The sequence below is a fragment of the Xyrauchen texanus genome, chromosome 44 (assembly GCF_025860055.1).
Source record: "Xyrauchen texanus isolate HMW12.3.18 chromosome 44, RBS_HiC_50CHRs, whole genome shotgun sequence".
Lineage (NCBI taxonomy): Eukaryota > Metazoa > Chordata > Actinopteri > Cypriniformes > Catostomidae > Xyrauchen > Xyrauchen texanus.
In genome coordinates, this window is record NC_068319.1 from 31,067,501 (window position 1) to 31,089,596 (window position 22,096).

The following is a 22,096-nucleotide window of genomic DNA, read 5'->3' on the forward strand; positions in this document are numbered from 1 at the left end:
TTCCAGGAAAAGCAGCTAAATGTTTTGTGGTGTTAATTCAGTGATTTTGTTTTACTGCAGGAAGAGCAACTGAAATCCCATGAGGCTAAGCTGAAGCACGTCTCCACAGAGCTCACCGAGCACAGATCCTACCCCCCAGATAAGAAAGCCAAAGCCAAAGAGATTGATGAGTACCGCTTGAAAGAGCACTACCTGGAATTTGAGGTAGGACCCGTTGCTTTATATGAGGCCAGAGACACAATTAAGCTGCTTTAAAACATTCATATTTTCATCTCAAATCAGCATACTGACACACACACAGGGACTCACAGAATTTGACATGGGTTTGCTAATTTTCCGGCTTGATTGATATTTGAGTCTGTGGAATCTCTGCTCAGTTCAATATTTTAATAGCCACCGAAGTTAAAAGTACCGCAATTACCAAGAACGGATTCAGTTTGACTATAGAGCGTTTGTGTCTTACTGTGAATGTAAAGTCAAATGCGTTTCTGAGTCAAATTGACCCTCTTGATGCGATATTACACTGCTGTTACTATTACAAGAGTGTAAACAGATGGGACAAAATCTACTGTTCAAATTAATATAAGCACAGCTGTTAATGTATTGTATTACGTGAGTGAAAGCAGACAGGACAAAAATCTTAAATGTCGAAATATCCAATCTGTGCAATGTGTTAATGCAGCCTAATAGACCTGCTGCTGTCTGTTATATTGTTAAAATGAATCAAACAGCAATATTGACAAGAAAAAGACAAAAGAACTCTCTGTCCTCCGCTGGATATATTAGCTTTAAGTCCAATACATTTCAATGAAGTCTTTTTCTCAGTCAAACTGACTAAATGGAATCAATATTAACTTGAATCTACCATTTTGTCTCGGGTTACTTAACTGTAACCCCTGTTCCCTTATAAAAGCGGAACGAGATGCTGCGCTGATTTAGCGCTTTGGGAACAACTTTAGGTGTGACCAGCTGTGAATATGTGTGCAACACGTCAATGAAATTGACTAGAATTTATAGCCTCTGCTGATGACATCATTGGATGCACCTGTAGCAGGGCTATAAATAGATGCGTCACAGGTGCATCGTCAGATATTTAGTCTGAAGAGCAGTCCTGGGGCATCCCAGTGTGGCAATGAAGCGCAGCATCTCGTTCCACTTTTATAACGGAACAGGGGTTACAGTTATGTTACCCGAGATGTTCCCTATCAAAAAGCTACACTTTGATGCTGTGCTGATTTAGCGCTTTGAGAACGAGAATACCCACACCGCCGCACTGTGGATGTCCGGACCCTTTACGGTTGTGTAGTTGTGCTCACAAGAGTGCGAGAGGTCTCAGACATGAGCTTGTGATGTTGACTCAAGGACATAAGAGCCCGAAGTGGCATGAACATCCAAACTAAAAAATCGTATGAATGTGTGCGGAGAGGACCAGCCTGCTGCATCACAAACATGCTTCAGAGGGACACCTCTAGCCAAGGCTTTAGAGGAGGCGACCCCTCTTAGTAGAGTGAGCCCTGATACCTACTGCCAAAGCTTGACCACGCACCTCGTAGGCCAGGGCAATAGCATCCCTCACCCAATGCGACATTGTCTGCCCCCCTATTGCGGCCCCCATGGTAAACTAATAGTTGCCCTGACTTACGCCACTGGCTAGTGTGGTGGACATAAGTCTGAAGGGCACGGACTGGACAAAGTCCGTGAAGTCTTTCCTGCTCCAGTGTTAACGGCAGGGAGCAGAAGACTTCGAGTAACGGATGTACAGTCAAGAAAGGAACCTTAGGCAAGTAGTCAGGATGAGGGGGCAAAATTGCTTTAGCCATTCCTGGGGCAAAATCTAAGCATGCTGGCAAGACAGACAGAGCCTGTATATCCCCAATTCTTTTTAGAGAAGTAATTGGCATAAGAAAAACCATCTTGAGAGTCAGAAGTTTATCAGACACTGACTCTAGAGGTTCGAAGGGGGTCTCAACCAGACCCTCAAGGACTATTGCTAAGTCCCATGAAGGGATCCTGGTCCTAGCAGGAGGTCTCAGTCGCATGGCTCCACGAACGAAGCGAACAAGCAGAGGATGTCTCCCCAACGGCACCCTGTCAATCAAGGCGTGGCAAGCTGATAGAGAGGCCACGTAAACCCTGAGAGTGGCGGGGCATGTGCCTGCTGATAATATTTCCTGCAGAAAGTCCAGAACTGAAGCAATCTGGCAGTTAACTGGATCTGCATTATGTGCACTGCACCATCTTTCAAAAGACACCCCATTTATTGGCGTAACTTCTTCTAGTAGAGGGAGCCCTAGCACTTAGAATGGTCTCGATAACTTCAGGTGAAAGCCCAGTCTCCCTCAGTTGGTACCATTCAGGGGCCAAATATGAAGGTTCCACAGCTCGGCCCGGGAATGAAATATTGTCCCCTGCACCTGAGACAGAAGGTCCCTCCTGTCCATAATTGCCCAAGGCGAGCCATCGAGGAGAGACATTATCTCCAAGAACCATACCCTGTTCGGCCAGCGCAGCGCTATCAGTAAGAGGCAGGACACATACAGGTACATTCTGGTCCACTTCTTCCCTGTAAAATCTCACCAAGATTTGTTCCACTACCTCGGGTGGAGTTTCCACTCCCCCGTCGGTATTTTCTGTCTGGACAGTAAATCTGCTCCCACATTCAGGCATCCAGGGATATAAACTGCCCTGACTGACAGGAGCTTGCCCTGGGAATCTGACGTGCCAGAGTGTTCAGCTGGCGTGAACGTAGACCTACTTGATGATTTATGTAAGAGACTGCTGCTGTGTTGTCCACCCGCACCAGGACATGGCAGCCTCTCAAATACAGGGCCAGAAATACAGCCATCAACTCGAGGCAGTTGATGTGCCAATCGAGCTGATGACCCTCCCATTCCCCTTGAGCTGGACGACCACTTAAGACCACTCCCCAGCCCGTCAGGGAGGCATCTGTCGTTAGCAACTTGTGACGACAAGACGCACCTAGAGTGGGACCCAAAGTAAGGAACCGGAGTCTGAACCACATAGAAAGGGTACAAATCTTAAGACGCGTAACCTTATTAGCCTTAGGGGACTGGCCCTTGGATGAAATCCCCTGGCTTTGAGCCACAACTGAAACGGTCTCATGTGCAGAAGGCCCAAAGGGATCACTGAGGACCCAGATGCCATGAGACCTAGTATTCGTTGATACTGATGAATGGTGCAAACTTGGCCTAGACTGACTTTGCTCAGGGTGTTCTGAATGGACACAATTCGAGCGGGAGACAATTGTGCCAGCATCTTTATCGAATTCCATACAACGCCCAGATAGGTAATTCCCTGAGTGGGAGAGAGAATGCTCTTTTTAACGTTGAGTCTCAGACCCAGAGAAACCAGATGGTCAGATGAACCAGATATCCCTGTGCTGAACTGACAGTTCTTGAGACTGTGCTAGTATCAGCCAGTCGTCTAAGTTAATCAGAATGTGGATGCCCTGGAGTCTCAAAGGAGCCAGTGCTGCAACCATGCATTTCGTGAATGTGCGGGGTGATAGGGCTAGGTCGAATGGAAGAACCCGAAGGCTTCGCCCCCGAAAGCGAACCTCAGGAACTTCCTGTGTTGTGGTAGAATTTCTATATGAATGTATGCATCCATGAGATCGATTTTGACCAACCAATCGTGATGTTGGATTTGGGACACGACCGTCTTGATAGTTAGCATCTTGAACTTGAACGCCCTGACTGAGCGATTCAAGCCTCAAAGATCTAAGATCGGACACAACCCACCACCCTTCTTGGGAACCAGGAAGTATCTGCTGTAATAACCTGACTCTTTCTCTGGAAGGGGAACATGTTCTATGGCCCCTTTGACCAAGAAATTTTGCAGTTCTTTACACAGTAGTCATGCTTGCTCCATTTTCACGGTAGCGGAAACCACGGTGTTGAATTGCGGAGGACGGCTAACAAATTGAATTCTGTAGCCTTTTTCTACTGTTCTTAGGACCCACATATAAACACCTGCAGAAGTTTCCATGCTGCCAGGTTCTCTGAGATGGGTATTCATTTTGACACTTCCTGTTGAGGGGATGTCGAGTGTTCCATGTCCTGGACTAAGGCAGGAAGCAACGGTACACCCAACATTTCGCTGGAAGCCTTTAACTCCTGAAACACCAGAGGTGGTGGGAATGGAGAGGTTTTGTGGGGATAACGGGAGGGTGGAAGTGGATGATACATGCGCCCCGTCTCGAGGGGGGCTACTCCCACAAGGCTGGGCGCAAGACCGTCAGGGTTTTTTCCTCTTAGAAATGTCTGCCCTGAGGTCTTGATTTTGGGGCTGCTGAGGGCGACGAGCCAGTACCAGTCTCTACGAGGGGGAGCACGACGAGCCACGCTTTGTTTCTGAGCCTCCCTTCTGGAAGGAAGGAATTGTCCGAAGGCTTCCTCGTGACCTTTTGCCTCCTGGAACCTGATGATAACTACATTCATAGTGTCACCAAATAAGCTAGAAGGCAAAACCCGGGCCATCAAGAAGGAAAACTTTGTCCTTGTCAGGGTTGAGCTATAAGTGTCTCTCCGTGCTGACTAAAGCAGACATAGACCTAGGCCAATGGCTCGGGCCGTCTACTTGGTTGTGTAGAGAGACAGATCCGTGGCTCGACGGAGCTCGGAAAAAGCCTCCTCATCGACAGTGGTCCCCGCACTAATGTCTTTCAACAGATTAGCCTGGTATGCCTGTAACACTGCCACAGTGTGCAGGGCAGCACCAGCCTGACCTGTTGCCTGATAAGCCTTCCCCACACGAGTGGAGGTAGTCCTGCATGGCTTTGTGGGAATAGTGGGTCTTTTTAACGATGATGCCGAGCCAGGCCAGAGATAACTCGCAAGTGTCTCTTCAACCGGCGGCATCACTGAATACCCTCGTGCCTCAGCACCCACGATATTCTAATATATCGACGTCAAGGGCACAAAGACACGGGAAGTATAAGGTTTCCTCCATGAACGCGAGAGCTTGTCATGGAGGTCATCAAAGAAAGGAAGGGACTGATGAGGCGTTCCCTTCCCTTGGCCACCAGATAGAATTCTGTCCTCCAACTTGGAGCGTTTGGGGGTTTCTTGTTCGCATGGACAGTCTAATTGAAGCCTGGCCACCGCACGAGTAATCACCTCGAGTAATATCACATACAATATAATAGCACATGCAGGAAGGCAATTGTGTATCAATTAATTAATTGATTAAATATGATTTTTAAATGTGTATGCAAATAATTAAATCATAATTGTATTCAGAACCCCAGTGAGCAAGCTGAAGGCAACTGTGGCAAGGAACACAAAACTCCATAAGATGTGGATTAATGGAAAAAAAAACCTTGGGAGAAACCAGACTCACTGTGGGGGTCAGTTCCCCTCTGACTAACATCATTAATATAATGTAAATATAAATTGTTTGTGTGCAGTGCAACCCGTGATTTAAAATTATTAAACTAAGTAAGTGTTAAGGGTCAGTGTTTAAACAACGATTTTTTATGAACTGTAAGATTAATGATTAATGTCTTTGAAGTCCATCCTGGATTAACTGCAGAAGTTCACATAGATGGATTGTACTTGTTAATTGCTGATGAAGGCTTTTGATGGCAATTAATTGACAGTATATGTACCATTTTAAGAGTGTAGTCCATCATTAGACCAAGGTGATGCAGGCAGAGATCAAAGAGGTACATCACAGGTTATTTCAGTGAGGTTCGGTGGGGTCCATCCTAAATCCAAGGTTCAGGCAGTGGAACCTTCATCCAGAAGCTGAGACAGGGATACAAATAGAATAATTTTACCATAGATGTCATTCAGTTTATTGAAGAGTTATAAATTATGAGAACTGTTTCTAGTTCCGGCAGACCTAACTAAATCAGTCTAATTGCGGGTTGGAGGATAAATTAGGTGTATGCCTGGCTAAATAGAGGAGTCTTTAGTCTAGACTTAAACTGAGTGAGTGTGTCTGCATCTCGAACAGTGTTAGGGAGACTATTCCATAGTTTAGGAGCCAAATATGTAAAGGATCTTCCTCCTTTAGTGGATTTTGATATTCTAGGAACTATTAATAGGCCAGAATTTTGCGATCTTAATGAACGTGTTGGAATATAGCGTGATAGAAGATCACTTAAGTACTGCGGAGCTAGACCATTCAAAGCTTTGTACGTAGTTAACAGAATTTTAAAATTAATATGGAATTTAACAGGTAGCCAATGTAACGATGATAAAATGGGACTAATATGATCATATTTCTTGGTTCTTGTTAGCACTCTGGCTGCTGCATTTTGAACCAATTGAAGTTTATTTATTGATCTTGCTGGACATCCTCCCAGTAATGCATTACAATAATCTAGTCTTGAGGTCATGAACGCATGAATTTTTTCGGCATTAGCAACAGAGAGCATGTGTCGTAATTTAGCAATATTTCTTAGGTGGAAGAATGCTGATCTACAAACATTAGAAATTAGATTTTCAAAGGACAGATTGGTATCAAATATAACACCTAAGTTCTTTGCTGTTGAAGATGATGTAACAGTACATCCATCGAGAGTCGAATGATATTTTAGCATCTTATTTTTAGAGTTTACATTTACATTTACATTTATTCATTTGGCAGACGCTTTTATCCAAAGCGACTTACAAAAGAGGAAAAAACATCAGCGAATCATCTTAGGGAGACAGTGGTACAAAATGTGCCATATTACAAAGTTTCACTATCATCAGAATAGTATACAAAACAGATTTAAGTGCAACAAGAAATGTAAATAATTTGTCTTTTTTTTTAGTGACCGGTTAAGTGCTTTTGGAAAAGATGTGTTTTTAGCCGTTTTTTGAAGATAGAGAGTGAGTTAGCTTCCCGGATTGAGTTGGGAAGGTCATTCCACCACCGTGGTATGATGAAACTGAAAGTCCGGGAAAGTGTTTTGGTGCCTCTTTGTTTTGGTACGACAAGGCGACGTTCCTTAGCCGACCGCAGGCTTCTGGTGGGAACGTAGCTCTACTTAAATGTTTTTAGGTATGCTGGAGCAGACCCAGTGACTGTTTTGTAAGCCAGCATCAGGGCCTTGAATTTAATACGCGCATGAACCGGCAGCCAGTGGAAAGAGACAAAGAGTGGTGTAACATGTGCTATCTTAGGCTCATTAAAGACCAGACGTGCTGCTGCATTCTGGATCATTTGCAGAGGTCTAATAGCACATGCAGGAAGGCCTGCAATGAGAGCGTTACAGTAGTCCAGTCTAGTTATGACAAGGGACTGAATGAGAAGTTGTGTGGCATGTACAGAGAGGAAGGGTCTTATCTTCCTGATATTGTAGAGTGTAAATCTACATGATCTTGCAGTTTTTGAAATTTGGTCAGTGAAATTTAGCTCATCATCAATGGTTACCCCTAGATTTCTGACCGTTTTGGAAAGCGAAACTGTAGTTGGACCCAGCTGCACGGTGATGTTGTGTTCAACAGCAGGGTTGGCTGAGAAGACAAGGAGTTCGGTCTTGGCTGGGTTGAGTTGAAGGTGGTGTTCCTTCATCCAGGCCGAGATATCTGCCAGACAGGCAGCGATTCGAGTGGTCACTGTGGTGTCGTTGGGCTGGAAAGACAAGTAGAGTTGCGTGTCATCAGCGTAGCAGTGGTAAGAGAAACCATGTGACTGGATGATGGGTCCCAGTGATGTTGTGTATATGGAGAAGAGAAGTGGCCCAAGCACTGATCCCTGAGGTACCCCAGTAAGTAACTGGTGTGGCTTGGATACTTCCCCTCTCCAGGCTACCTCAAAGGACCTTTCTGAGAGATAAGAGTTGAACCAGTCAAGCACAGTTCCAGTGATGCCCAGTTTAGAGAGGGTGGAGAGTAGGATCTGATGGTTGACTATGTCAAAGGCAGCAGAAAGGTCCAGCAAAATCAGAACGGATGATCTGGATTCAGCTTTCGCCTGTCTCAGCGACTCGATGACAGACAGCAGGGCAGTCTCAGTGGAGTGTCCACTTTTGAAGCCTGACTGATTGTCATCCAGCAGCTTGTTCTGTGAGAGATAGGCAGAGATCTGATTGAAAACTGCCCTTTCAAGTGTTTTTGCCATGAATGGGATGAGAGAGACTGGTCTGTAGTGTTCTATCTGTGTGGGGTTAAGTGCAGGTTTTTTCAGCAGTGGGGTTACTCGAGCCTGCTTAAATGTAGTGGGAAAAGTGCCTGCAAGAAGGGATGTGTTAATTATGTGTGCAAGTGCCGGTAGGATGGACGGAGATATGGCCTGGAGAAGGTGTGATGGAATGGGGTCAAGGGAACAGGTTGTGGGGTGGTTGGAGAGGAGGAGTTTAGAGACCTCAGTGTCAGTTAAAGGAGAGAACATGGGGAAAGAAGGGTTGCATACAGGAGCCAGATGTTTGACAGGGTGTGGTGCAGTGAATGTATTGCTGATGGCTGTAACCTTATCAGTAAAAAATGTGGCGAATATATCTGCTGTCAGTGATGTGTCAGGTGGTGGAGGGGGAGGGCAGAGAAGTGGGTTAAATGTTCTAAACAAGCTACGAGTGTATGTGGTGCTGTTGATCTTGGTCTGGTAATATGAAGTTTTTGCAGTTTTAACGTTATTTGAAAAAGTTGCAAGCAGAAGCTGATATTTACCTAGATCGGCTGGATCTTTAGATTTCCGCCATCTCCTCTTAGCTGCCCTGAGATCAGTCTGATGTTCATGAAGGACGTCAGACAGCCAGGGGGTGGGTGGTGTAGTCCGTGCTGGTCTAGAGGAGAGAGGACAGATGTCGTCTAGACAGGTTGTTAAAGTAGAGCTAAGTGTGTCTGTGGCAGTGTTTACATCAAGCTTGGAAAATACATTTATTGTGGGAAGAGAGGCAGAGACATCAGTGGAAAGGTGAGAGGGAACGGAGGTTACGGCGAAAGGAAACCAAAGGTGGGGTCGGTTTTACAATGGATGGGAGAATCATGTTGAATTGAACAAAGTAGTGATCAGAGACATGTAAAGGTGTAACAAGAATATTAGAGGTGGTACAGTTACGTGTAAAAATGAGGTCCAGCTGGTTGCCCGACCTGTGAGTTGCTGTGGTGTGTAGTCTTTCCAAGTCAAATGAGGCCAGAAGAGTATTCAGTTCAATGGCCTGGGGTTTGTCTTGGTGTATGTTGAAATCGGCAAGAACCACAAGTGGCCTGCCATCCTCTGGCAAGGAGGACAGCAGGACATCCAATTCCTCAAGAAATCTTGTCAGCTGACCTGGGGGGGCGATAGATGACAACAACATGTAACTTTGTGGGTTGCATTGTAGTAATGGCATGTAATTCAAAAGATGTATTGTTACATAGTGAAGCCTGTGGTGAAAAAGTCCAGTTATTATGAATGAGCAAACCTCTTCCCCCACCCCTACCAGTATGTCGAGGGGTGTGGGAGAAGGAGAAGTTGTTGGAGAGGGCAGCAGGTGTTGCTGTATCCTCAGGACGTATCCATGTCTCCGTCAGTGCTAGGATGCTGAGGGTGGACTGTGTGGCGAAAGCTGGGATGAAGGCAGCTTTGGTCACAGCAGACTGGCAATTCCAGAGTCCAACTGAGAACGAGAGTGGAGCAGGTGTTGAAGTGCAGAGCGGCCGTAGGTTGTGTGGGTTGCATTTTGTCTTGCATCTGTATCTTGTGAACGGTCTACAACAGATAACAGGGATGTGCTTGAAGGCATGTGTTATTAGTGAACTAGACATGTTAGTATGTATGTATAAGTAAAATAATAAAAGAGATAGAATAGAAAAATACTTAAGTGCTTTGGTGAGTGGAGCCTTGTCAATATCCTTGCTCGGTGGACTCGCACAGGTAGACTTCACACGAGGAGGGCTTGACACGAGGGCCACCACTTCCGCTGCCGCTTCCGCGTCAGCATGAAGTCCAATAAATAACCACTTTACGAGCCGTTCAGAGGAAAAAAGCAGCCACGCCTTAATGCTACTTAGCACAACAAAGCTAGTCGCGTGGTCACCCGAAACCGAAACTCAGGGTTGCGCGGGAACAGACGCAACTTCTGTACAGCGCAAATAAATTATGCTGCACTTTAGCAATAAATAATATTCTAAAACAAGTGAAGCACTGTTTGCAGACACTAAAACGACGATAGTTTTACCCACACATAGGATAACCAACCTGAATTCTAAGCAAATCTAACAACAAATCTAGCAATTAATATTACGTGACAAGTCTAACAATTCTGTCAGCGAATACTATGGGACAAGTCGACAAGAATATAGCGCACACACACCAAACACACGTCTAAGCGACCCGCGTTCAAGACAGTAAACAAACAGCACCTGATCTAGTAATGAATACCACTATAACAACGTTAAAACAATGAAATAAACACACTTACATACAACTGCAGACTCCTGTAGATAGATCGCTTCTCCTGTTTTGGTCCAATAATTAGTACCTCTGTTTTGAGGGAATTTAGCTGAAGGAAATATCTGGCCAAGCTATATTTCATTTCATTTATACACTGATAATTTTAATAATTGTGAAATTTCTTCAAGTTTAGAAGAAATATAAAGTTGTTTATTGTCGGCAAAAATGTGGAAACTTATGCCATGATTCCTAATAATATCTCCCAGGGGAAGCATATACAAGGAGAAAAGCAGAGGCCCTAAAACTGATCCCTGTGGCACTCCATACTTTTGTTTGATTTGACAATTCCTTGTTTACACACAAAGTGTTCTGCTAAATATGACCTAAACCATACTAATGCAAGTCCACAAATGCATACATAATTCTGTAGCCTATTCAAGAGAATTTCGTGATCTATCATGTCAAAGGCATCACTAAGATCTAAAAGCACTAGAAGAGAAATGCAGCAGTGATCAGATGATAAGAGCAAGTCATTTTTAAGTGCAGGCTCTGTACTGTGATGGGACCTAAATCCTGACTGAAATTCTTCATATATACTTTCTCTGTAGAAATTAACAGTTTGTGGGACACTACCTTTTCTAGTATTTTTGACATAAATTTGAAATCTGTCTATAATTAGCCAATTCTCCAGGATCACACTGTGGCTTCTTTATAAGTGGTTTGATAAATGCCATTTTAAAGTTTCTTAGGACATGTCATAAGCATAGCGACCTGGCAGCTTTTAGTGCCTGTCTGTAGCTACAGACACTATATATCCATGCACAGCGTAATACAACTAATTTTGTATTCTTCCACATGCGCTCCATTTTCCGAGCTGCTCTCTTGAGAGCATGAGTGTGATCCTTGCACCATGGTGCAGGACTTATTTCTTTAATTTTCTTTAATCGAACGGGGGTGGCACTATCAAGAGTGCTAGAGAAAGCAGTATTTATATTTTAGGTTATTATATAAGTTCTTCTAGACTTTTTGGCTTACTGAGTATATTAGAAGGCTTCACTAATAATCTTCCAGGTATCTTTAGTGGTAAAAAAAAGAATAGTGATATCTGAACAATAGCATGTTCTAGATTGAGTGTCATTAGCTGATCGCAGCAAGCAAGAGATGAGGTTATGATCTGAGGTGTTATCACTCTGCTGCAGAATTTCTATAGTATCAACATCAACTCCATATGACAGAATTAAATCTAGCGTATGATTATGGGAATGAGTTGGTCCTGTCACATTTTGTCTGACTCCAAGAGAGTTGAGAATATCAATAAATGCTAATCCCAGTGTATCATTTTCATTATCTATGTGAATGTTGAAGTCACCAACAATTAAAGCTCTATCTACAGTAATTACAAGATCTGATAGAAAATTAGCAAATTTACCAAGGAAATCAGAATAAGGCCCGGGTGATCTATATATATATATATATATATATATATACTATAGCAAGGGCAAAAGACGACAGATTTTGTTTTATTATTATATCTGATGCTGTCATATTAAGCATTATTAGTTCAAAAGACTTGAACTTAAAAAAAGACTTATATCCTGTCCTCTGAGTAACAGCAAAACTTCACTGTAAATTGTAGCAACACCTCCTCCTCGACCCTTCAGACGGGGCTCATGTTTATAACAATAACCTGGGGGAGTAGATTCATTTAAACTAATATATTCATCCGGTTTAAGCCAGGGTTCATTCAAACAGAGCACTGTAATTGAATATACAATTAGTGCTTTGGTTGAAAGAGATCTAATGTTTAGTAACCCCACATTTTTATATGATTTTTATCTTAAAAAAAAAAAAAAGATTCCAAGTTTGACCTTAAACCCCTCACTAAATGATAATAAAAAGATGGATTGTGTTTGGTAGTTTGGGGAACAGACACAGTCTCTATGTGATATCTTGGTGATACAGTCCTTATTAGGGATGGGCACAAGTACTCGGATACTTGGATGAGGCAGCAATGATCAATCATGAAAACAATGATCGATAGCAATCACGCATGATGTGACTTTTCACTTAATTCGAAATCCAGTGACGGTTACGTGACAACTAAACACAAACGTGTCAAAGAGGAAGCTTATTTTTCATTTTGAGATTGATTGCTTTGTGATTGTGAGAGGTACATTGATTATCAGAGAATTCTCATAGCAAACAAACTGATATATGATGCTGAAATGCTATCGTTACGATAAAAGAGTGTAATTAACCATGTTTTCAACACGTCTATGCAAAACGTTTGCTAAACACATTTATTATCATTAGAACTTTGTCTCGTTAATGGATGTTATTTAATAAAAGTGAATGTTTGTCACTGACTGTAAACCTCCCTGCCCTGGGTGATGTAACGCACACCTGCATCTTGATCGAAATGAAGATTTCTGCTCGAGTTTCCAAGTTAGATATCCAATATAGTGTCATTCAGTTGCACTTTCCTCATTTGAAAGGTGGAAATTCAGACTCTCCAAGTTGAATGGAATGCTTCATGAATCATTACAGCAACAACAATACAGAGCATCGCAGTTTTCCTCACAAGCAAACATTTGGACACATACACTTACACATACACACTCCAGGCGCGTGTGGCAGTGTACAGCAGGTGAGAGTTTCAAATAGCTAGACAGAGCACAGCTAAATGGAACACAATACAGCATCTTCAAAACTCAACTTCAACTTAGCACGCACATTAAAACGCAATGGTTATGGCATCTCATTATTTGAAAATAGACGGTTCAGACAGTCACTAAAAAACTGGTGCATGCTTACTAAGATTACTATGGTAAACTGAAGGAAAAACAGACAGACGCGTGTTGTTCTTTCAGAGTTGGGCAGCGAATCTTCACTTAATGACAAAATATGATGCATTATATTTTGATTATGCAATCTTTTGTACATTTTGTAACATTATTTTATAGCAGCCTATAATAATGAATAGATGATACACTGGAACAAAAAGACACAATGCATCAACCAAAGATGTTTGTCAGACATGTTATTATATATACAGTTATGAACTTGTGATTGCCTCTCGAGTATTTGACGAGTACTCTGTAGAGTAATTAGTCAGAGTACTCGAGTAGACAAAATGACCAAAATGCCCATACCCGTAGTTTGTGACCTGCGTGATGTCTTAAGGCAGCCCGCTGATGGATGGTTAAGCCATTCTGTCTACTTCCTTACGTGGGCCCCAATTAGTCAAATATTATCACTGCTAAGAGTATGAGCCAAATTGCTTGAGAGGAGAGCGACACCTTCCCTGGAAGGATGGAATCTGTCTCTCTTTGGCAGGTCAGGTCTACCGCAAAAACTCTTCCAATTATCTATAAATCAGATGCTATACGCTGGACACCACTCAGACATCCAGCCATGACACTAATCTTCTTTAAACCTCATCACCACGCCTAGCAGGGAGGGGGCCAGAGCATATTACAGTGTTAACATTATCTCTAGTGAGCTCAGACTGGCGAAGCCAGATGTCATTAGAAAATCTGTTTAGCATTAGCCAGCACTTGTAAATTTGATGTCAGACGCTTAGCCCCCGAAATGTAGTGGCTTGAGTCTCTATTTCCACGTTCCTTACAATAGAATCTCCTATAACAAGGGTGCTTTCAACAAGGTTCATAGTGGGTGCATCACTGAGTGAGGAGAATTGATTGGAAACCCTGAAAGGAACTGGAGAGTGGTGTCGCTTTGCTGAGCGAGTATTCATCTTGGACGTCACCCAAATGCCCTGCTGCAGGGGCTCGACAACCAGAACCAAAGTGTGTCGCTCACTGTTCTACCCGCATTTGAGAAAGACAAGCCAGAAGATAATGTTTCAATGAACTCTACTCGCATGCATTCCTCTAACTCATTAACCTTCTCAATCAGCCTGACTAATTCCTTACATTTATCATGTGAATCCCTCACTGCTGACAGAAGAAGCTATAGTAAACATGTGGCATGCAATGCAAGAAGCGATAACATGGGTGGATGTCACGATTTACCAAAATTGTTGTTATGGTTGTGGTGGTGGTTCTTGAGCGGCAAGGGTTTTAGATAGATGTGAATCCCTCATACAGTTGTTTGCTGTTGTTGCAGTGGTTCCTGATCAGCAGCTGTTTGAGTTTGATGCAATAATCTGTATAATACACAGAGAAAACTAATGCATGCAGTCGAGAAGTGAGATATAGACAAGCGGGGGAAAAAGAATAAAGAGAGAAAAGGGTGCTTGCGGTAAAATACACACAGTTGAAACAGTAGAAAAGTGGAAAAAAATGAAGCACTCTCTAAAATGCAACAAACTGAATCAAAACCCCCTTCACAGTTAACACCTGGGAAGTTAGGGAAGAAACATCCAACTGTAAAAGTCTGGCAAAGGTGTGGGGAGACACCCACCCAGTGGCCACACTAACATCCTCCACAGAGACGCCCAAGTACAAGAAAAATTCACGATTCTGTCAGAATTCACTTTTATTAGGCAAGGAATCTTATTTGCCTCAGAAGCCTGTGGGTTTGCCTCAAAGCTTTTGCTTGGTCAACATAAAAGTTAAACAGTTGATAGGACAATTTCCGTGTGCAATCAGCCTAATAATGAAGTGCTCTAACAGGACAGAGCCAATGCAGCTGTTCGTTCTTTTTATCAAAACAAGAGGGCAGAAAGCTTGTAGGGTTATCACTTGTGGCCAAAAAGGGGTAAATGGCACTTTAGGCACATAACTGACACACAGCCGTAGCAATACTTTGGAGAAACCAGGGGCAAACTTGAGACAGGCTTTTCACAAACAAGACCTGTAAATCACCAATGTGCTACACTGAAGCTAGTACAAACAGCAATGAGACTGAGAATGTCAAATGAGAGAGTGTTCAATCATACTGCCTCCAATGGTTCAAATGGAGGGGGGCCATAAGCGCATCCAGCACCACAGACAGGTCCTACACAGGGACATGCACCAGGCAAGACAGCAGTCTGTGAGCTCCTTTCATAAATTTGCCTACCATGGGATGTCTTCCCAGACCAGCACTGTGTAGGAATTGCAGGAAAACCTGCACCAAGCTGTGAGTAGGAGATTGTCTATCAAGGTTGAGAGAGTTGGTCCCTCCTAAGTGGGATCTCCCAAGGAAGACTGTACAACAATAAAATCAGGTCCGAAAACCACAAATGGTTGGTCCACAGAGGTTCCACCAATAGAATGGTCTCCCAGCCCTTCCTCATCTTCCACAGCACTTGGTACAGGAACCTAATGGCAGGTAATGCATACTAGTGGCCCGAAGGCCTATTGTGACCCAGAGCATCAATTCCCAATGGAGTCAACGAGAACCATTGTCTCGGAGGAAGCAAATTAATCCACTTCCCTTTCCCCATATATTACTCATTCTCAGCATCACAAGAGGATGCAGTCATCATGCCCTGGGTACAATTTCCTGACCTGAGCATGTCTGCTGTACAGTTCAGGCGACCCAGAATGTGCATAATCTGCTCGTATAGAGATAAGGTAATGATGCACCCAGAGGAGGATACGATGCATCAGATTCAACATCCGGTGAGAACATACCCATCCATGGCTAAATAAGTGACTGCCGAAATACTGTCATTAAAAGAATGTGAAACCCCTGCACATTTGACTGGACCAAAAAGATCTCTAGGCAATTTATCTGCCACCACACGCAAAGACCTGTCCAGGTGACATACTGGACATCCATTGCATACGGACCCCAGCCCTAAAGTGTCACATCCACCGTGACCACCTTGTGTTGGGACGCCTGACCCAGAGCAACTACCTCTTTGTAGAATGAGGTCTACACATCCACGTGTAACTCGTATGTGAATGTAGCTGTGTTACATGAAACCGGGGACTCTCGCATTTTCCCGACATGTGGCAGTACTGGCCATCAACCCCAGAATATGTCAGAACAGGCGAAGCGAAAGGTTCGGCCTAGATTTGGACAGGGAAAGACACTGCCAAATTGTCTATACATGCACATCTGAGGGCGAACTTTCATGGCACACAAGTTGAGTTCCATTCCTAAGAGTGAAGCCTTCCAGCTGTGCACAAGAGACCTCTTAGGCCAATTCAGCCTGAGCCCCAAATCTACTAAGTTTATGAATACCAAGTCTCTGAGGGCCATTGCCAACTCCTCCAAATGAGCCTAAATTAGCCAATAGTTCAGGTAATTAAGAAACACAACTTACTGTAGCCTTAGTAATGGCTAAAGACCTGAAACTGATGTGCCACTAATTGTCTGTGGCAAGGAAAAATCTGGACATGGAAGTATGCATCCTTTAGGTCCCCCTTCACAGACCAGTCTTCAGATGGATATGTGACAGAATGAGTGACCATCTTAAAGGTAAACTTTCCCAATGTCCCAATGTCAGCCTCCACAAGTCTAGAATAGTATGCACAATGTGCTTTTTTTCTGACCAGACAATATCAGCTGTAAAAGCTGTACAGTGTCTACTCGGGAGGAATCTCCTTTATTGCTCCATTTCAGAAGAAGGGCTGAGCTGACTTTTACAGCACATGGAGATCGGAGCAACCGGTGTTCTTGTTTACCATCGCCAGACACTACTAAAATATAAGATTCATGCAACAACCAAGCTGCATGATGATCTGCAGGAGAAGCTACTCGACCTCTGCTTGCTGCGGAGTCTGATGCCGGTGACCGGGGAAGAGGACGTCGTAAGCGGATTGTGAGGAAGCGGAAGACCGTTTATACCTGGCTGCTACCTCAATAAATGCTATGTCCATAGAACACTATTTCATAGTATGTTATGTTTACATTCAGCATTTTAGAAACTGTCATCTTTTTGAACTACTCGATTACAAATGTGTACTGGTCGGCGCTGCACTGTCTCTAACTGTGCATATTGTCCTGGTCCTTTTAGTAATTTATTGTACTGTCCTGTACTTTTTGCACACGTTTGCACTTTATATAGGTATGTTATTTAGTCTGTGTAGTCTCATGTGGTTCTGTGTTTGTCCTATGTTGTTTTATGTAGCACCATGGTCCTAGAGGAACGTTGTCTCGTTTCGCTGTGTACTGTACTAACTGTATATGGTTGAACAACAATAAAAACCACTTGACTTGATATGCCTTGAGCTTCCTGCACCAAAATTGGCAACTCTTACACTGACGCAGTTAAGGAGATGACGACATTTACACTTGTGCGGATACCCCAGGAAGTCAACAGCAAGCATCCGCATAGTTGACTTTGGGGTGAGCACATCCTGGCCTGGACAGAGCATTACATACCAAATTATGGGAACAAATTCCAAAAATAGCAAATTATAAGATTTATATGCAATTATAGAAGTCTCAAACTAATCCAAACATCTCAAACCTCTCCATCTATAGTTTAAATGAAGCAGTGTGTATGAGTCAGCATTAGCTGAACAGATTGATCAATGATCCGTTATCAAGCACAGGGACGCTACAGTGTGTGAGATGTACAAACCAGCAGCAATAAGCAGAATCACTGAATTTCACATGTAGATACATCAGTTTTATCTGTGGAAGAAACTTGAACATGCTATTGATAACAACTAGACATATTATGTATGTATTATGCAAACGTATTATCTTATTTTGAAAGCATGGCCATTTCATTAGTACATGTTTCTCCAGATCAATGTCCTCATAATTTCAACATATTAAACAAGTAAATATCAGGTTTGTAAGGTGACCCAGTTATGATTGATATGATCTTGTGTGTGCTACTGATAAAACTCTGAGAGAGGAATACACATAAATGTTACAGGAGCTTGAAGGGTATACTATATTTGGGGAAAAAATCAGTTAAGTTCAGTTATTAATGCCTCATTGGTGCTAGTGCAAGTGTAATCAGTGCCCACATCTGCGTGTGCAACAGACCTTTATGATCTTTCAGTTACAGTTAATTAAAAAAATGTCTCTAAAACGTTTGTCATTTTACTGAACTTTGCAAAGGCCTTTGGCCCTGCAGCATGATCAATAGATCAGTCGGTGAGTTTAACAGTGGAGTGATTAAAGACCCTCCAGTTAGATTTTGTTAAATTAACTCCTGTTTGCTGTCAGTACCACCCTGAGAAATCAAACCCATCGTCTGCGTCATATGACAATGTGGAATTTATCACGTTTGTGATTACCTTGTGTTGAGGTTTATTATATTGAGATAGTAGCTGAAGTACTCTGTTCCAAACTCTATTGCGCAGCCCACTTATCTGCAACATTTAAAAGCATTGTAGGTGTGCTCCCAACAGCATTGCTTTTTAAAAGACTAGGATCATGCTGTCTTATCAGACACCCCGTTTTGCTTGAAGTCAAAGACAGCATTGCTTTTTTGTTCATGGAGTAGGCAATCCCAAAAATGATTTTGTGAATTTTTCTCTGCAGGAGATTCGTTATGAGATGTACGTGAAGCTTCTGAAAGAGGGAGTGAAAGAAGCGCTGATGTCCAGAGATGGAGAGATGGCATTAAAAAAATCTCAGTCCAGCCCCTCCCTCAACCAGGAGTCCCAGCCGGCCACCGCCAAAGTCAAACGCAACACTTCCGAGCGCAAGGATCACCGGCCCGAGACTACCAAGGTTACATAGACAGCCTTCTGCCTCCTGTCAGAGAGCCATTGTATACCACGTGTGACTGTGTTTGGATGTCATTTATTTATCTGCCATCAGCTGTATAAGAAAACCTTTGTTTGGAAGTTGTAAATCTCTAGGTCTCCCTTGAACAATTGTTGCTTGTGGAGCAAATTGTGCGGAACATGACGTGTGTTTTATTTTTAATGTGTAAATATTTCATTCTCTTGATGTGTGCTGTCCTCTAATTGACTTTTCCTGCAAGAGAAGTATTTTCTTCAATTTAGTGGAAATTTCCACATTGATTTTACTATAAATATAAAAGGCAGTAGAGTGCTCACTTTGAAGGTTACCTATGATTTGATTATATAAATTCAATAAACGCAAACATAACCACATGTGGAACTGACTACAGTCTGCAGTGAAGCAAAGGTTTAATGGGTCTTTGATTTATACATTTTGAGGATCCTTCAGGATTTCAGTGCATGGATACGATGCTGAATTTGTTCTGAAAGCCTTTTGTTGAGTTGAATGATATATATATTCCGCTATCAATTTACTAACCAACTACTAACAAATCACTAAATCAATATATATAATCAAGAATCATACCAGCATGTTGCAGCAATGGACACACTCTAAATAGATCATTTTATAATGTTTTTGAGGTATTTGCTAAGTTCTGGGATTTCAGACGGCAAAGTGATCTTACTGTAAACATCCAATTGTCAGTTTGTGCCATTTATTTTTTTATCTGTTGAAGTAAAGAGTATACTTCTGCTTTTTTGAGTAGTGCAATGGTCTTTTTGTGTATTTTATAATGTTATATATTTGAATTTTTAATTCTAGATGACTAGTATTCATGGTGCACTTTATGAATTCATTTCTTTTTTTGAGAGCTTTATAAAAGGTAGTGATGCATTATTTCATTATATCGCAGGTTGTTTGAACATTACCAGATGGTGTTGACTTTTCTTGAAGGTACGTTTCACTCGGCTTGACGTGTAAAGTCATTTTAGTTTGTCTGTGGTTTTGTGTTCTTGCTGTCATATTTTTTTAAAAGACTATTTGCATTGTTGTAGGACATTTCACTTTGGAACTATTGCTTTTCATGATGCTGATTTTGAATTTAAGATGTCATCTATATATTTTCAATATGGAAAGAAACCAATGAGAACACTATATGAACGTTCGACATGGTTTATTGCACACCAACAAATATTCTCCATAGCAAACCTATTGACTTTTTTTGAAGGTGTAAAAGGAATCTGTATTCTTTAATGTTCATTTATTATGATATCAGTCCCTCCAGTCTAAAATAACATTTGTTTACTTGAAATGTTTTCTGGACACTTTATTTCTGTTAGCAAGGTTACTTTGTCATTATGTTTTATTAATGGAAAGGATTCATTCATATCTACATTGTCCTTTCAGGCTCATTGTCACAAAGACTTTATATTGTTGCATCATCTGGTTTTTCCGTGTATTTCTTGCCTTGAAATTGAGACACAACGGTTGTCATATTTGTTATTTCTCTTGTCCAGTTCTAAACACAGAAGCACTTTATCTTTCTTGGTTTGTTTTTGCTACTTTTAGAACTAATTACATTATTTTGAGCAATATATACACAGGTTATAGTAATTAATACTACAGAAATGTTATCGGTATGTAAGGCGCCATGAAGAGATCTGCTGTTCTTTTTATGTGCAACTGTGTTTTTGGTTGTTTGGTGTTCATTTCTTCTCCAGACCAGATATTTCCTGTGACAGTAACTCGAGCACTAACCCTTTAACAGTGCACGGCATACACAGACTTTGTCTTTTTCAATTGTCATTTTATTTGCTCATATTTTAAGTAGGATGTAGACAACACAAGAAAACGAGAGAGATGGGTTTCCAAAACAAACTGCTTAAAAGAAAAGTAGATTTAAAAGTGAGACTAACTTCAGTGTAATTGAGAAGTTTCAAATGAATGAAATATTTTGCTTTAATTATGATTATGATCAGTCATTTTGTCACAGTTGAATCTTCTGTTTTCAAACTCTTCGTGACGTATACTACGACATTTTCAGTTTCTTGAACTGAGCGTGATTGTACATGTTCTGACTTGTTGTTGACTCCAGTGTCATCTTTCTGTTTGCTTTATCAAACCCTGTATTTTCTGATCTCTCCCAAATGAAGGAGATAGCTGGTTTGTAATACGTCTTAGCCATCACTTGAGCCATGTGTTGTCCAAACTCAGACATGGTGAAATATGTTTTCGTTTTTGTTTTTTCAGCTGTGATTCTGTGCTGTTCATTTAAATATGTAAATGTTGTGAAATATGCCTGTTGCCCTGTGTTCAGAAAATTGGATTTGTTGATGAAGCGATCTCTTGGCATGAGCGTGTCTTACGCCTGCTTGCTAAGATCAAGGACACGATGTTGGCTTCAGTGAATAAAATATTGTATTTAACCATGTGCTGCATCTGCACTCATTTTAAAACCACACACATCTTCTGAAAGTATTTTAAAATCAGCATTAAAACTTTTGTCCTTAAGTAGACTTTTAGTGTTGTGCCTAAATGTGTCAAAACATCTCTCAGTCCACTTACCTGCAGTATACAATTACAACAATCTATTAATCTGAGATCATATTTCACTAATATTTATACCCATATTTATAAGGATGATGAAAAGATGCATAAAAATAGAGCTGGAAGAGGTTATTTCCAGACATCATGACAACTGTTAAGCATGATGCAATTAAATGACCTCATGTACGGCTGACCTTAGAAAGATAGAAACGTCATTATACAAAAGAGAGTAGAGTCATGACTCGAGTTGAGGATTATAAAAGTTATGTTTTTGTTTTTTTGGAAAAATGACTTATACACACAGATAACTAATATTGGCAATATATTCATGCTGTATATAGTCAGAGAGCAACTGGCTCCCCCAGCTGAACCTGGTTTCTCCCAAGGTTTTTTTGTCCATTAACATCTTGTGGATTTTCGGGCTCCTTGACACAGTCCCCTTTGGCTTACTCACTGGGGACCTAACGTAGAGGTTCACCAGCTTTTTTGTCAGCTTATTTACTTCAATTACCCCCTGATACTTTTAGTAATGTAAACCTTTCAAAATTAACTTTGTCTTTGAACTTGCACTTGTATTTTTCTTCATATTGTTTTATTTGAAAGAATATTT

The 22,096-nt window shown here is 41.8% G+C and overlaps 1 protein-coding gene across 4 annotated transcripts in view; it reads left to right on the forward strand.

Annotated features, from left to right (window-relative positions):
• The window catches only part of LOC127637033 (PH and SEC7 domain-containing protein 3-like), a 162,916-nt gene extending 141,552 nt beyond the window's left edge, over window positions 1–21,364 (forward strand). For all 4 annotated transcript variants that reach the window (XM_052117879.1, XM_052117880.1, XM_052117881.1 and 1 more), the window contains 2 exons: window positions 61–204; window positions 18,730–21,364. In XM_052117879.1, the coding sequence (XP_051973839.1) occupies window positions 61–204; window positions 18,730–18,930 (345 nt within the window). In that variant the 3' untranslated portion in view covers window positions 18,931–21,364. The remainder of the gene's footprint in view (window positions 1–60; window positions 205–18,729) is intronic.
• The last annotated feature ends 732 nt before the right edge of the window (window positions 21,365–22,096 follow it).